This window comes from Propithecus coquereli, unplaced genomic scaffold (assembly GCF_000956105.1).
Source record: "Propithecus coquereli isolate 6110/MARCELLA unplaced genomic scaffold, Pcoq_1.0 Scaffold296, whole genome shotgun sequence".
Taxonomy (NCBI): Eukaryota; Metazoa; Chordata; class Mammalia; order Primates; family Indriidae; genus Propithecus; species Propithecus coquereli.
In genome coordinates this window covers 1663691-1679305 of record NW_012148574.1, presented here as the reverse complement: position 1 = coordinate 1679305, position 15615 = coordinate 1663691, and the positions used below count along the sequence as shown (strand labels likewise).

The following is a 15615-nucleotide window of genomic DNA, read 5'->3' as shown; positions in this document are numbered from 1 at the left end:
ACCTCTGGAACGGTCCGTTGGTACTCACCTCCTGTCCTTTTCACTCTGTCCGAGGCACCTTAGTGAAGAGATACCAGAGTAGACATAGCCCGGGGATGCGGTCTGTGCAGAGCCAGACACATACACGTGTTCACTGACATTCTCCGACCACTTCTCAGGGTCCCTGGTGTGTGTTTGTCACATGGAGACATTCAAGGCCACACACCCAGCAGCTAACAGAAACTGCCATTTTCCTCTCGGTAAACACGAACACCACTTACCTTCCCGAACGTGTTCAGCGCTGGTTCCGGGGAGCCCTGTCAAAGACGAATTCCTCCCATCAGAACCCTGGCGATCCCTCCGTGGCCTGATGGGCCAGTGCAAAATGTAAAACACCTTTCTCCATTTACTGCAGGAACTTCGCCAGCCACTTAAGCAAGTTTTATCACACCTCTCATTCGGTTACTGTTTCCTACATTTCAAATAAACTGCCACCTACACCACTGCGCCCACCCCCAACCCCTCATGAAATTTCGTGGAATAATTCCTGACTTCCACCCGATGTCGACCGGTAGATGTCAGAAATGCAGGGCCAGCTTTACATGGGAGTTTTCTGGAACTATTAACTGAAGAGAAGCACTTAATTCAGTATGTCAGCCAGACCTTTTCCCCCCATTATTTCTAGGGCTCCTGTAGGCATAGCTGGAAACCAGTTAGAATTTTACATGAGTCCTGTAGTGTATGCATGTTAATTTCAAGCACTTGGTTTCACTTCATCAAGATTGTAGCTGAAGGTTAATGCAGTTAAGTAAGATTAATCTCGCCATGTTGTTCTTGTGCTCGGATGGTGAACGCCATTGTTCAAACAGCGATGCTTCGAATGCCATTGCCGAGCATCCTCTGCAGGCTGCCGGCTCACATTTATCCCGTTTTTATCTTGCAGTTCGCTTGACTTCAGAATATTCCTTCTCTTTTGCCAACATGGTCATTATTTATGGAAATTGGTGAAAGCGCTCTCAAGTTCTGACAGACCTCTGTGAGAGCGTCGCTTTTCTTTTTGTCTGTACGGCCCCAAATCCAGCCTTGTTTTGGAACTATCATTCACTTGTAAATCTGTTTTGTACTACAGAATGCTGCTTTTTGGAATCCTTCCCTAATCCCATCCTGCCATCTTTCACCCTTTCCCCAGAGCTGGTTCAGACACTGTTGTTTGCTGTTCTTACACGTGAAACAGAGAAGCCCGGTGATCCTTTCTTAAATCACTGGAAACGATTTTTTAAAGCTGCCTCTCTGTAAGGCACCAAGGCAAATGTAAACGACTTCATGCTCGGATAAAACGAGTTACAGCTAAAGGCGGGGGATCCTTGCCTCCTTGGCGAGTTTGCTCTGTGAAGGTCATTGTTTGTGTTCTTGGGTGTTGATTAGAAAACTAATAGGAAAAAATGCATTTAGAAACCAAAAGACAGAAATGAGCTTTTCTGTTGTTTCTTTTTTCTCACCCAGGGGAGAGACCATTCTAACACAGGTACCGTCCAGACAGTGCCTCTTGGAAAGGGACCCTAAAGGCGTGCTTCCAGCGCCCCCGGGCACCTCGCGATGTTCCCTCAGCCTCCCGCTAGTGACCGCGAGCACCCGTGGAAGAACAGCCGGGGGACCCCCGACCAGACACCTCAAACCCTGGAGCCGCTGTGCTGGAGTGGAGACTGCAGGGAGATGCTCTCCTTGTTGGACATTTAAGAATAAATGAAGATGCTATACTCTAGAGTGACATGTAGATACTCTGTACACGTATGTGTGCTCACCGACCATAGTCCTGTCCTTTCTTATGCTAAACAGTGGCACTGGCACACTGTAGGGACGCCAGGCATCTGTCTTGTTGAAGACAAGTTTGAGACACTGGAAAAAGATACTTGTGTGTGTTGGACAGAGTGGAGAAGGTAAGCACTGTGGCAGGAGCCTCTGCCGCGCCGGGACTCCGGAGGTGATGTCCGAGCAGACGGCGGTGGCTCGAGGTTGATAAAGTGTTAATACTACTGCCTCTCCTTGTCTTAGTGGTATTTAAAATAGTGAATAAAAGAGAAGAAGGAGGAGGCGTTCAGGTGCTGTGGAAATCAGGCCTGGTGGCGTGGGAGCCGGGGGCAAGACCCCGCTACCCCCCGGCTCCGTGGCATTACCCCGCGGGGCCGTCTGCACTTCCCGTGCTCGCTCCGTGTCCCCGCCACGTGTCCCGAGGGGTCCGGCAAAGGAAGCACGTCTGTGGGGATGCGTGTGCTCTGCTTTGGAAAAGAGCGCTAGTTAACACTAAGAACAGCAGGCGGCTTTGTGTATTCTCAGGACCTTTTTGTAACAGGGCTACATTCTGCAAACTGCTCGCGAGGGAAGACGACGTGTCTTCACACATTACTCAGCCACTGAGTCCTCCGGATTCGGACCTGTTTTAGCGATGGCAGAAGGATCCCGGAGCAGATCGGGGGGGGCCCTAGATCACTGGGGTACTGATGCTCTGGAAGCTTCTGTCTTCTCCCCCATCTCTCCCCCTGCACCCCCCCAGCAAGTAGGTGTCTTTTCTCGTTGGGCCTGGTGACCTCCACAGGACGAGTAACTTCGTCCACGGAGGGTGGGGGTCCCCAGGCCTGTGGGTGGGGCGGCTTTATATACCTCTTCCTTAGTAACGCAGATGCAAGTCTCTGCGGTGGGGGTTAGGCCCATAACAGGGGATCTTAAACCACGCAGTGTACGCAGTTTAAATTGTATTCCACAGATATAAATATTTTCTTTTCCTGTTGCCGTGACACTGTGTGTGACGGTGATATTTCTGAGAGTTTCAGACTTTTGCACATATGATTTTATGCATTATCAAAAGTTACTGCTGCCTTGAATGAAAATGTTCTGTGAAAGTTTTTGCAAAAGCTTTACTAGGTTTTTTTTTAATTGTGAAATTTTGTAAAGGCAGGAAATGGATTAAAACGAGCATGCTAAATATATTTTCCAAAAAAAGCAATAATTTTACATGTACAGAAATTATCCTAACCTTTAATACTGGTGAGAGCGACAGTTTACTTAATACAGTAATGGATTAGTACAGTTTTTGTAGAAAATGGGCTTCTGATACGAGACTTGTTTAAACACACACACACACAAACCCTGAAGTGTGGTTTCCTTGTTCTAATTATTATATTATTATTATTATTGTTGTTATTGTTATTAGTTAATGTTTGGTTCTGGATTCTACTTGTTACTGAGTTTAAATTACTTGACGGTTCAGGTTACTTTGCAACACTTGCAAACAATGCAATGTAACTGGCTAGCTTATACATATATATATTATTATTATTTTTTTTTTCTTATTTTTTTTCCTGATATTCTTACACCAGGTATGTACGAGAATGACCTGTCCTGTTGGTGTAACTGGGAATATCCGGTGCAGATACTATTACGTGACTGTAATGGACTGTTCTGTAAAGTTATTTTGAGCAAAGTTGCAGAGACACATTCCTCTGTCCACCTAAGAAATCAGAGTATCTTTCTGTTGATTTATGTGGGATCATTTCAGTAGTTTCCCCAAAGTGGTAATTTCTGCATTTCCTGGCTTTTATTTTCTTGGCTGCGAGTAAATGGTGGCAGTGAGGAACGTGCAGGACCAGTGGTTCGGTCCCGTCTGTTTCTCTGTGTTTTAGTTATTAAAGAGACATTCTGTACCCAAAGCGACACAAAGGCGTAGTCTACATTTTTACCGTTCCAGACGCGGCACGGGAAGGCGCGGCTGGCACTCACGGCTGGAAGCGTCTTTCTTGCCGGCGAGTCTCCTCCCGGAGGGTCTGGCGGGGCGGGGCGGGGCGACCGGGTCCGCTGGCGGCGCGCACGCCGAGTCCGGCCTCCAGGACGGCAGCGGCGGAGGACGGTCAGCTTGAATACTGACGTGCTGCGCAGACTGCAGAAACGGGGTTTTCACTTAGTCAGACTCGAGGGGACCCTCCAGAATGCCACCCCCCGAGACCCGCCGTGTGCGGGCCGCAGACGTGGGTCCTTCCTTTCACTGCTCGTCAGTATTGTATTGGTTTGTTAATTCGTTTGTGTCAGTCTGACCATAGTATTTAATATGATTTGTGTTTTCTTATTTATTTAGCCAGTATGTTTGGATTCGCTTTTTTCGAATGATAATTCCCGCATGACCCACTTCTGTACGTCGCCTTCTGACTGTTACAGACTCTCTACTACCTCTACCGGCCTGCTGTTTCCTTGTTTCCTAACAGGATTTTTACAGTGTTGCGTCTAATGTAACTTAGACAATAAAGGGTTTGGTTGTCTACACTGCAGCTTCTCCGAGTCTCTCCCCTGCTCTGCGCTCACTGCCCGGCTCGCGCCCGGTCCGGCTGTGTCTCTGCCTCCGCACGCTCCCCCTCCTCCCTGCTCACGCCTCTTCCTCATTCCTGAATCCAAATAACACACGGATAATAGCTTCTAAACATCTTTCAGGTTATTCACTTGTACTCCTTAATTTGAAGAATGAACATTTAAATTCTCTGAAAAATGGGATAGTGAGTGTCTTCTCCGGGAAATCGTCCACTGTACCCATCCACAATTTTGCCTGCTCCCTGGAAAGTCTATTATCGTGATCCTAGGTGTGGACACATTTCATCCTTGTCAACACAATACAAATTTTCAAGCCTGGTGAATTTTGTCTTTTTGGTTCTGAAAAGTATTAGATGTTTTAAGTGGTTGCCCCTTAAAAAATATTTACTTATTTTTTTAAACCAAGAAAGACACTGGTTTCCTGAAAATAAGGTGCCCCAGGAAAGGCAGTTGGGCATTAATGTGCAGTCCCTCTGTGAGATAAAGGAGTGTGGGTTTTGTAAGGGACTGTCCCAGGATGCCAAGACGCAGCTGTGCTCTTGGCCACTCTGCACAGCTTGCTGAGAGTATGATCTGAGCACCTCCACGAAGGCACAGGCACGCGTGGGTCCGATAGCCTGATGCTCCTTCAGGATGCAGCACTGAGCGGAGCAAGGGCAAGTCTCATCTCTCTGTGGCCTCTCCGGGGTGGTGGCTCTGGTCGCTCTGTGGTCCTTCCACTGAGAGGTGGAGCGTAGGTTGTGGATGGATGGGAGTGTCTTCCGGACCGCAGACAGTGGGTCCGTGCGTGGCAGACAGGACCTCTGGGCTTTCGTGGCTGGAGACTCCACCAATGTTCCTTCTTTAAGACAAGACAGACAAACAGCCCCCCTCCCCCTGGCCCTCACAGGTTTTGGGAGGTTTCACTACTGTAGAGAAAGCAAGGAAAGACTGCATTCGTATAGCTTTCCTTTCCCACTTCAGAATGTCGGAAGCAGCATACGTTGTTTTACTGCTTTTAACTTTGAGGAGTTCTGTCTGAACAACATGTTATTCATTGAGCAAAAAAAAAAACAAATCACAGTCTAGGATTTCAAGTGACAATGAGGCCTTTGCCACAGTCGAGCGCACTCCGGAGCCCTGTAACGTGACCCGGTGGCACCCGCCCCAGGGAAAATGTTCATTCTTCATCAGCTTTGCTAATTACACTTTGAGGCAGTAAAATGCAAAAGACCATAGAATTTGTATTTCTTTTTTTAAAATACAATTTATAACATTATATTTTGTACTCTTTATATTAGAATTTGTAACTAGATTGATGTATTTAACTCTATTTCTGAAAAAGTAATTCAATGTTTTAGTTGTGTGATAAAAAATATTTAGATAAAACATATTCTATTGGAATTTGAAATAAATAAAAACATCTTGGAGTTCTTGAGATTTGTAAGACATTTTTCCCCAGTGTCAGAGGGTGGCTTACATCGTTTGACAGCACGTCTTGATCTCAGTGGCCACACTTGGACGACATCGTGGTATCAGGAATCGGGGGACAGAGTCGGGCTAGTCTGTGGTTTGCTATGGTTTACTGATAAGACAGCAAAAACTAGCTTAAGGACCATCAGATGTAGTAATGGTTTTAGTTTGAAAAGATAAAATGTATTTTAAAGTTAAAAGACGTAACTATGTTTCTGTTGGCAGAAGAAAAGAAGGGACTAGGTAAGTACTCGAACATGGCTTTCAGAATGTGCGGGGCAGAAAACAGGTGTGAACATCACCGCGGGTCGTTCAGCCACACCTGAGCCCGGCCCCTGCTATAACCACGGAGCCCTGAGGTCATCCCCTTCTACTCTGGGATGGAAAGGCTGTTTTGAAGGATTTTCTGAAAGGTGTATGGGTCGTGCAGACTGCAGCACAGACCTCGTGGAACTCAGGTTCCCGACGCGGTTGAGAGCCTCTTTCTCTCGCTGTCTGGTTCTTACGAGAAAGGCTCGCATCCTGCAACACCAGGTTCCTTAACGGGTAGCTGACATTTAACCTAAAAGCTGATAGCACTTGGGATACGACAGAACAAAACCCCTGGCCCAGATCTCTGTGTGTTTGTCCCCTGATGAGGGAGTCCCCCCAGGTAACGCGTGGGCGGCTGATGTTCCTGTGTTCATGTCCCGGGGTGTTCTACAACCCCGCTCCCTCCTCCACGAGAGCAGCGTTTCATCCTTCCCCATCCCCCTCCTGTTCACCCAGCAGTGAGGACGCGGGGTCCTGCTGCGCGCTGCTGGGGAGGTCCTCCTCGGCTACTGGGGATTGGGTGGAAGACGGCGGTTACCGTGTCTGTAATGTTCCCTGAGTGATGCTGGGCGCAGAAGCTGGGCATCATGCTACACACACACACGCACACGCACACACACACAACTGAATAAAACAAAACAAGTTGGCACATTTACGACAGAACCTTTATTTCCCCTCCGTTGTGCTGTTTGCAAACAACAGTAGTGCATTCCTAATCTTGCTGTTATGTTCTCAGTCTTCCCTTTTTAAAAGGTGAGTATTGTTCAAGGAATTAGTAAAATTACTGAAAGAAAACATGACTGTTCTCTGCCAGCATGACAAGTTCTTGGATGTCTGGTTTCCTCACTGTAAGCTGAGGCACGAGGGCATAGGGTAGCTTCAAGGGAAGGGGAATTCTAGAAATTCTCTGGGAAGCTGGGGAGCATGGGATGGATACACATCCTTCTGCGTGAGTTCCTTTATGAAGAGGAGAAATTTAGTGAAATGAAGGTTACGATGAGGATGCTGTCTTAGTCCTTTCAGGCTGCTACAGCAAAAATACCTTAGACTGGGTAAGTATTTTTTTTGTTGTTGTTGTTGTTTTGAGACAGAGTCTCACTCTTTTGCCCAGGCTAGAGTGAGTGCCGTGGCGTCAGCCTAGCTCACAGCAACCTCAAACTCCTGGGCTCAAGCGATCCTCCTGCCTCAGCCTCCCGAGTAGCTGGGACTACAGGCATGCGCCACCATGCCCGGCAAATTTTTTCTATATATTTTTAGTTGTCTAATTAATTTCTTTCTATTTTTAGTAGAGACGGGGGTCTCGCTCTTGCTCAGGCTGGTCTCGAACTCCTGAGCTCAAACAATCCGCCCGCCTCGGCCTCCCAGAGAGCTAGGATTACAGGCGTGAGCCACCGCGCCCGGCCATGACTGGGTAATTTTTAAACAGCTTATTCATTGCTCACGAATCTGGGGGCGGGAATTCCAAGATCAAGGTTCCAGCAGGTTCGGTGTCTGGCGAGGGCTCTGCTTCATAGATGGCACCTTCTTGTGGCATCCTCACGAGCTCGAAGGGGCAGACAAGCTCTCTCGGGCCTCTGGGCACTGGTCCCATTCATGAATCACCTGCCCAAGGCCCACGTCTTTATAGCACCACATGGGGTGTTAGGTTTCAACATAAGAAATTTGGGGGCACAAACATTCAGACCATCGCAAAGGATCCCTCCTTTATTCAGCTGAGGAAGATGGGACGATTCCCATTCCAAGGCCATAAATGGGCCGTTTGATCTGCTAAGAGGATCAGAGTAAATTGTTAACTTCGTTGCCAACAGTTGCCCCTTTCAAAGGGCGGGGACTCAGTCTCGCCTCCTCTGTACCCAGCCTTGTCCGTGGAAGACCCGTGTTCAGGTCACAGGGGACGTTCCCGCTCCTGCCTCGCCAGGGCCTTTCTGCCGGGCCCTTCCGTTCCGGGAACTGCCTTTAAGGACCGGGTGTCGATGGATGGTGGGTCCCCAGGACGGGGTTACTGGGGTACGAAGAGGGTTTGGAGAAAGACTTCACACAGGTCAGCGGGCAGTTGTGGAACACTCGGAGGCCCCGTCTGGGCTTCGGAGCTGCAGAGCCGTGGATGGCTGACGGAGGTGCGTGGGCCAGTGTTGGCTCGCGTGAAGAATCACCCGTGGACCAGGACACGCGACAAGATCGTTTGCCCTCTGAAGTGGCAAACTCCCTGACCTGCTTCCGAGCTGCTTGATGTTCCTTTTTGAGGGTTGCCATGTCAGAATCCTTGCTCAGGTAAGGAGCAAGGAACCAGGTAAATGTGCAAGTCTCGCCTGATCAAAGGATTTCAGACTGCTTTAAAAGTACAGAAATTGCACAGAGATTTTTTGATGTCATAAATTCACTTAATACACTGCCACGTGGTCAGTGCTATGGTAGGTGCTGGCATAGAAAGATGACCAGGGTGGAACCTGCCTTTGGGGCCCGTCACAGGGGAGGCAGAATGCCGCCCGGCAAGGACATGTTCTAATTCAGAGGACACAGGCCGCGAGGATGTGGGTGGGGCAGGAGGAGAGTCAATTTGGAGAGAGGTCAGGGGTCTAACTGGGTGACCAGGTGGCACCCACCTGGAACTTTTGGAAGGCTCTGATAAAATGACTGGGGTGACTGTGGGATTAAAAACAATTTGCCTTCGATACGACACCTTGGTTGATGGTCTGTAAGAAGACCTTAAGGTAGGAGAGAAAAGTGACGTGTGAATTTCAGTGAGGGAAAGCCTAAGGAGGTGTATTTTTGGAAATAACTCATAATACATTTAGAACATATTTTGAATTGTCACATCTGACAGAGGAAAGGGACTGGGATCATTGTCAATTACTTCCGATGACACTAACTCAGCGTGAGGCTCCAGGCAACAAGACGAGCGGTCGATCAGCGGGCCGGACACTGGGGGAAACCAGCACCGGCAAAACAGCTGACCATGTGCAAGGCACCGTGCGCCGCTTCTGTGTCGTGACGTGTGTCTGTCCTGAGAATGCGAGGAGCTAGAGGAAACCCAGCGCGACAACACAGACGTCAGCGGGAACCTCGAGCATGAGGCAGAGAAAGGGTGAGACGGCTTAGTTGGGACGGGCTGAGAGGAAGTCTGCGATCGGGAGGATGTGAGTCAGATACGCAGCTTGAACAGTGGCCGTCCTAGTCTAGCTGCAGTGATTCAGCTTTAAGTCTTGAGAGAGAAATTCACAAGCTAGTATTTAAAGGGTTCCCTGTGTGCCTTTGAATGAGCTAAAATACATGTTTGCATGAAATACGTGAAAACACGTATTTCACCTCATTCAAGCCTCACAGCATCTTCACCGTAGGCATCACGAACTCCAGTTTGCAGATGAAAGAAGTGATGGTCAGAGGAGGGTGACTTCGCCAGGGGGACGCAGCCCGTGACCTGCAGAGACACCGCTGGAGCGCAGGTGTGGGGCTGGAGACCTCCCGCCCTGCGCTCTGCACCCTCGCTTGGTTGTGCTGGCTGGATGTGGGGCGCGCAGTGGTAAGATGACCTCTGTGATCCAAAGCACGGACATCTCCATCGTCCCACAGGTTGTCATGGCGACCCTGGGAGGCAGGAGGGGTGCAGATGCTGTCAGCATGCTCAAGAGCTGGTCTGAGGACCACCACTGGGTCAGAACAAGACGTTTTGGATTTCTGAGCTTTTACCTTGGAGGGAATCAAAGCTTCTCTTTACCTTACTTAAGATGGCACGTACACAGGGGTGAGAACACTGGGAGTTCTGAAGACCTGGTGTGAGTTCCGGACGTGTGGGACACTGAACGGCACATCCAGTGGCCTCTTCCCTCTACGTTCTGTCTCTGCGGGTTCTTTCCCCTACTCGTGTAGACGTACTCAAGACCCCCCTTCTCAGAGGACACCACAAAGGAATGGGTGTCCTTGGATGCTCTAGTCCCTCTATACCTCTCGTGGCCCTGCCTTCCCTTCACGCTCAGTCATCCTGAAACGCAGTGCGTGATCACCTGACCCTCCCTGTCCCACTCTGGGCTCCACCGCCTGCACGATCACCTCGCCCTGTTCGTCCCACTGTGGGCTCCCCCGCCTGCCTCACTGAACTGTCTCTCGTTGAGGTTATGAAGGTCCCCACTGTTAAGTATAAAGATTATCTTTTTCCTTTTGTTCTACGTTTTATTCTAGACTTTTCCGTCAGAAATTATGTATACACACCCTATGTAGTCTTTATCATCCAGAGTCAACAATTACAACACGTTGCCAAGTTTTGTTTCTGCTGTTTGTGCTGTTGTTGTCATTCTTTGGGAATATTTTAAAGTGATTCCAAGACATGGTGACATTTCAACTGTAAATAATTCAATGTGCATCTCCAAGTGACTGAGATATACATATGTGTATAGATACAGATGTAACAGGAATGTTGCATTCTCTTCCGTCCACGTGGAGAGACACATCCATAAGTATGTTGCATTCTCCTGCGTCCACTGCCGTGGTTCCTTTTCTCTTCCTCGACCCTAGGGGATGACTACTTAGGTCATTCTGCCTTGGACCACATACCCTCACACTTACTCCCTCCGGATTGTTACCACAGGAATTTTCTGGAACTTGTGTTAGATCGTTCCACTCCCTTGATCGAAATCGTTCAGTAATTTTCTATTACCTTTAGAAAAATCCTGAATCCCTCCCCATGTCATGCAAATGTTTCCGTGGCTGGGCTTCCACAGTTACCCACCGACACCGTCCTGAAGCAGTTGCATCCAACAGGTGCCTTGCCTGCGCCCACCGCCCCCGCCGGCCCTGCGCCCGGACGCCAGCCAAGGAGACCAGCACCAGGAGGCCGTTGCCAGCCCTGCCCTCCCTTTTGTCTGCTGTCTCATACTCTGCTCCATAATCTCCCAGCACACTGGGTGTCCCTGTGTTTCATTGCACTTATCACAACACTTGAATCTACAAACACAAACCCTCTCTGCCGCCTCCCACTGGACTGAGCTCTGAGTTGCTCAAGGGCAGACACGTTGCATTTCGTTTCCGTGCGCTGCTTGCAAGCCATGTCCAGGGCGAGGCCCCAGCGTGTGTTTCTTAAATGAACACATGATGACCAGTGCAGGCCTCAGTTTCCACAGCTGTACGATGGGAATGACCACCTTGATCCCATAGCCCTCCTGGTATTATTGTGCCAAGTGAAACTATGGGCTGCATTTTGCAAACTTCAATGTGATACATAAATGTAAGTTAGAATGACTTCCAAGAAGTTTACCTGAGTTACAATGTTTTTTCAAGTCCCATAAAATTGTCATTAAATAGCATGATCTCTACACACAGTCCCCCTTTTTTAAAAAAAAAAAACAATATTACATGTATGAATCTGGAAATTTATGTTACATATGACACACAAAAAATTAAGTCATTTTTTTCCTTGTTCGATGAATTTTTTTGACCACCAAAGTATGGGTGGATTCCTTCTCATATCCGCGAAGCTGTAGGTTTCAGACAGGCTGAAAAAGCAAGCTGATGACACTCATAATGAAATATAATTGTATTTTATTATTATTTAACAACTATTTAAAAGGAGCTGATTATACTCTCTAAGGACAGGAATTACTTAATAAAAACCAGCGATGTTTAGATGTGTAGTTTTAGGTCCTCTGGCCCTGCTGGGAGGATCTGCCTGCCGGACGCATCTATCATTGGCTTCTGTTGGGCTAACGGGAAACTTAACTACTTTCTAAGCATTCCACATACTATCTAGCTCCTTCTAGGGTGTGTAAGTGTCCTAAGCTACTCACATTTGCTCTGGCCTTTCTGAGAGAGAAGTAGACTCAAAAAAAGAAGAAGAAGAAAGAAAAAGGTTTTTGCTCTATGTTTGGGGAAGCGATACTTGGATAGAATTCCAGGGAAGAGCCAGGGAAGGGGAGGTCAGCGGGGTTCTCTGGAGGATCAGGCGAGGGTGGCTTTCTGGGTGCGTCTCTGCTGGGCGTCCTGTGGGCAGAGCACAGTCACCGTGTCCTGGGCTGTGACCGGGCCGGGGCGTCTGACCCAGCACAGTTTCCGGAGGGTGGGCGGGTGGATGATGACCGCCATGGGCTGTGCATGGGCCGCTCCGTGAGCGAGCGCGCAGCGCACGGTTCAGGGATCCTGTAAACTGGCCTGCCCCGCAGACCCCTGCCCACGACACACACACACACGACACACACGGCGCATTTGGAGCGTGGGCGCCACGTGGGGGAGGGGCAGACAGCCGCAGCAACCACCGTTCCCGCTGAGCTCCCGGAGAACAGAGCTGGCTCCGGCCCACGGTCATCTCTGTGGCCAAAGTCAAGGCGGTGCCCGGGATTTACGAAAACACACGGCCGGCGGGTCCCACCGAGAGCACTTTCAGGGCCTGTTTGTGAAGCTGCGGCTGGCTCTGCAATTCCAAGGCCACCACGGGGCCTGGCCCGCCTTGTGCCTGAAGGCCCCCGCCCCACGCTGTCTCAGGCCTGGTCCTAAAGGTCCTCTCGCTGTCCCAGGCCCTGCTGGGTTTCCGCACGTCCTGGGCTCACGTACCGATCAGCCACGCGACCTTTGATCCGGGACAGCCGCTCTTCGCGGTGGGATGAGCCCTGTTGAAATAACTAGTTATTCAAAGAAATGTCTAGAAGCCACACACTTGTTAAAAATATACAGTCAGGTTTTGATAGGGATTTGCCTTAAGTTAATTTTAAAATCAGAGAGTTACAAAACCTTAAGGTTGAAAACCCTTTAGAGACCACGTCGTTTAGAATACTTTGTCATGCAGAGGATGTGAGATCCCACTTCCCAGGTGCTCGGTGACTGTCTCTAGTTCTATGATATTTTGTGTTACTGTTACGTGATCAGTGTTGCGTTTGTGTTCCGGGTTTTACGTACTGAGCATCTTTCCATCTCTGTTGCCTTCTCTCCACTTTTCCCCTCCATTTTGCTGCAGTCTTCACTCTTCTCAATTTATCTGAACTTGCCCCAGATTATCTCTGCGTTTGCTAAGGAGATGGGGACCACCACGTCCCTGTGTTCTTCCCTCAGAGCTCGTGCGGGGCTGGTCCCCAGCAGAGCTGGAAGCAAAGCCAAGGGCGACTCTCTCCCCGGCAGTGTCCCGCGCGTCGCGGGCGCGCAGGCCGGAGCGTGCGGCTTCGGGGTGCGGCGGGGTCTCTTGCGCTTTGCTTCACATTTCAACTCCCCCAGAACTTTCTGGAGTGGGCCGCGCTGCGCAGCGGGCTTCTCAGAACTTCTGCTCTGCGACAGGACGGACGTGACTGAAAGCCGCAGTCCACGGCCCCTCCCCCGGGCTGATGCTCCCGCGTCCCTGCCCCGCGGTCCCTGTTCCTTCCCAGAAAGCTTGTCCTGACGTTGCCCTCTCCCGCCACTAGATGGTAGATGGAGGTCACGCATGAACAGAAAGTAACCCCGACTGCAGTCATCACTTCGTCACTTTTCCAGGAAGGGCATACTGGGCACCTGGGTGCTGACGGGGCTCCCAGAGGCAGGTGCTGGGACTGACCTTCGGCCCGCGGTGCCCCGGTGACCAGGCCCTCACTGCTCCGCTCGGCCTGTCTTGCCGCGCCCCTGCTGCGAGCCGCTCGGTTCCGGGCACTGGGGAAGGACCGTGGGGGGAGGCCCTGGGTGGGCTCGGCACAGCCAGCAGGAGGGGCAGGGAGCAGGGGTGAGGGGCTCACTCTGAGGGCAGGGGAGCCCCCTCCAGGTGTGTTGCTCGGTGGGTGGCTTACCTGATTTGTGTTTGTCAAAGACAGACGCAAACTTGCTGTTTGCTGTTGGCAGAGTGGGTCCTACGTAGGGGGTGTGTTGGTCGAGGAAAACGATGGCCTTGTCCCCAGGCTCTGGCGGCAGGCTGGGCAGGGCCAGGGAGCCGCAGGGGCTGGGCGGTGCCGGGCCTGAAGCCTCTAAAATTCAGGGTCCTGGGGGCCCGGGTGTCACAGTGTATGCGACAGTGCCGCCTACTCAGCTGGGAGGAGACTGTGTTTGATTTGGGGTGTGACCTGGAATTCTGGGATGTTCCAGGAACGATCTGGGGCAGCTACACATACGGGTCTGCACTGGGTGGAGGTGGGCAGGGCCTGGAGGTGGAAGGTCAGCGATCAGCAGCCCCTCCCGGCGTGAGGCTGGGGACACCCAGGAGAGGCAGCAGGCTCCGGAATGAGCTGAAGGAGGCGTGGAGTGATGGGCGGGGCGGACTGGACGTGGCCCTGCAGTCCCGCGCTCAGAACGCTGCAGGGAGAGGACAAGCGGTGGCCGAGCCGGGCGGGAGAGGCACGCTTGGGTTCAGGAGGCGGGAGCGTGGGTGGGTGGCGGCTGACAGGGGAGCTCGGGGCGATGGGGACAGGTGCTGAGGGCACAGACTTTCCTGTTTGGGGGAATAAATTTCCCTCTCCATAAGCAGCGTGAGAGTGCCAGCGTGCTGCCGCCACCATAACCGGCCACCGCAGGCCGGGACACGTCTATTTCCTCAAAGTTCAGGGGCCAGGGGCCCCTCCTGGCGTGAGGAGCTTCTCCTGCCTGTGTGCCCGTCTGCGTCCTCGTCTCTCCCCTGGTCAGGACGCCAGGCGTAGGCTCTCAGGTCCCCTCCTGTGTGGCCTCGCTTAACCTCAGTTCCCTCCTAAGAGACCCTGACCCCAAATACAGTCACATTCTGGGTGGGGGCTTCGACCTCTGCGTGAGGGGGAGATACAGTTCAGCCCAGGACCGTGAGCGTCTCGGGAGGAGGCTGAGGGGCTGGAGGAGGAGGGACGGTCTTGGGTGCAGGGGACCGGGGGCCTGTGAGTGAGGCCACCAGGGAGCTGGGCCAGCACCCAGTTGAGCACAGGGGTGACATGGCTCGAGGGGGGCAGGGAGGAGAACGAGCCACGGAGAATGTTTCCCTGGAACGTGCGAGTTAAGGGCTGGTTTTCAAGGAGGGAAAAGGAGCGAGTCTGAGCTGAACAAGCCCCACGTTGCGGCGGGAAGGGATGCACACGTCCTGGGCTGTGTGCGCCGCGGCTCCTCAGGCCAACCAGTGGAAATGGTGTTTTATTTCAGAATTAAGACACAGGCTGGGTGGCCCAGGCAGAGGCGTGCAGGGGAGCCCCGTGCGGGGACCCTGTAACAGAGCAGCTGCCCTCCTCCCGTGGGTATGGAAGGGAAATAACTGGCAGTGGGGAATATGCAACAGAGGGCATGGCCTGAAAAAACAGCAAAAATATTTTCTGTCTCTTTAAAACATCCTCCCCTCCTTTTTGAGAACTGGAACCTGCATCCCTGTCGCAGGCCAGTGGTTGGGAGGGGCAAGTTGAGTCTTTTGTTCTTTGTGCAACAGGAGATGGCCCAGCCTGGACCTGGGGAGGGAGGTCCTGGTGGAGGTCAGGGGACTGTCTTCAGCGGGATGGGACAATCAGGATCATCAATGGCCGTCGAACAGCAATTGCCTGGAGCTGAGAACCCTCTCTTTAAAAGTCTGTATTTCTGCTTGTTATGAGGATGATGGCATTTCAGACAGGAGTCGCCATCCTCCTCCTTTGC

General features: G+C 51.2%; 1 protein-coding gene across 1 annotated transcript in view; it reads left to right on the top strand.

Annotated features, from left to right (window-relative positions):
* Positions 1–2697, top strand: part of ZNF516 (zinc finger protein 516) — a 108398-nt gene extending 105701 nt beyond the window's left edge. The window contains exon 7 of the mRNA XM_012648877.1: positions 1483–2697. Within this exon, the coding sequence (XP_012504331.1) occupies positions 1483–1542 (60 nt within the window). The 3' untranslated portion in view covers positions 1543–2697. The remainder of the gene's footprint in view (positions 1–1482) is intronic.
* The last annotated feature ends 12918 nt before the right edge of the window (positions 2698–15615 follow it).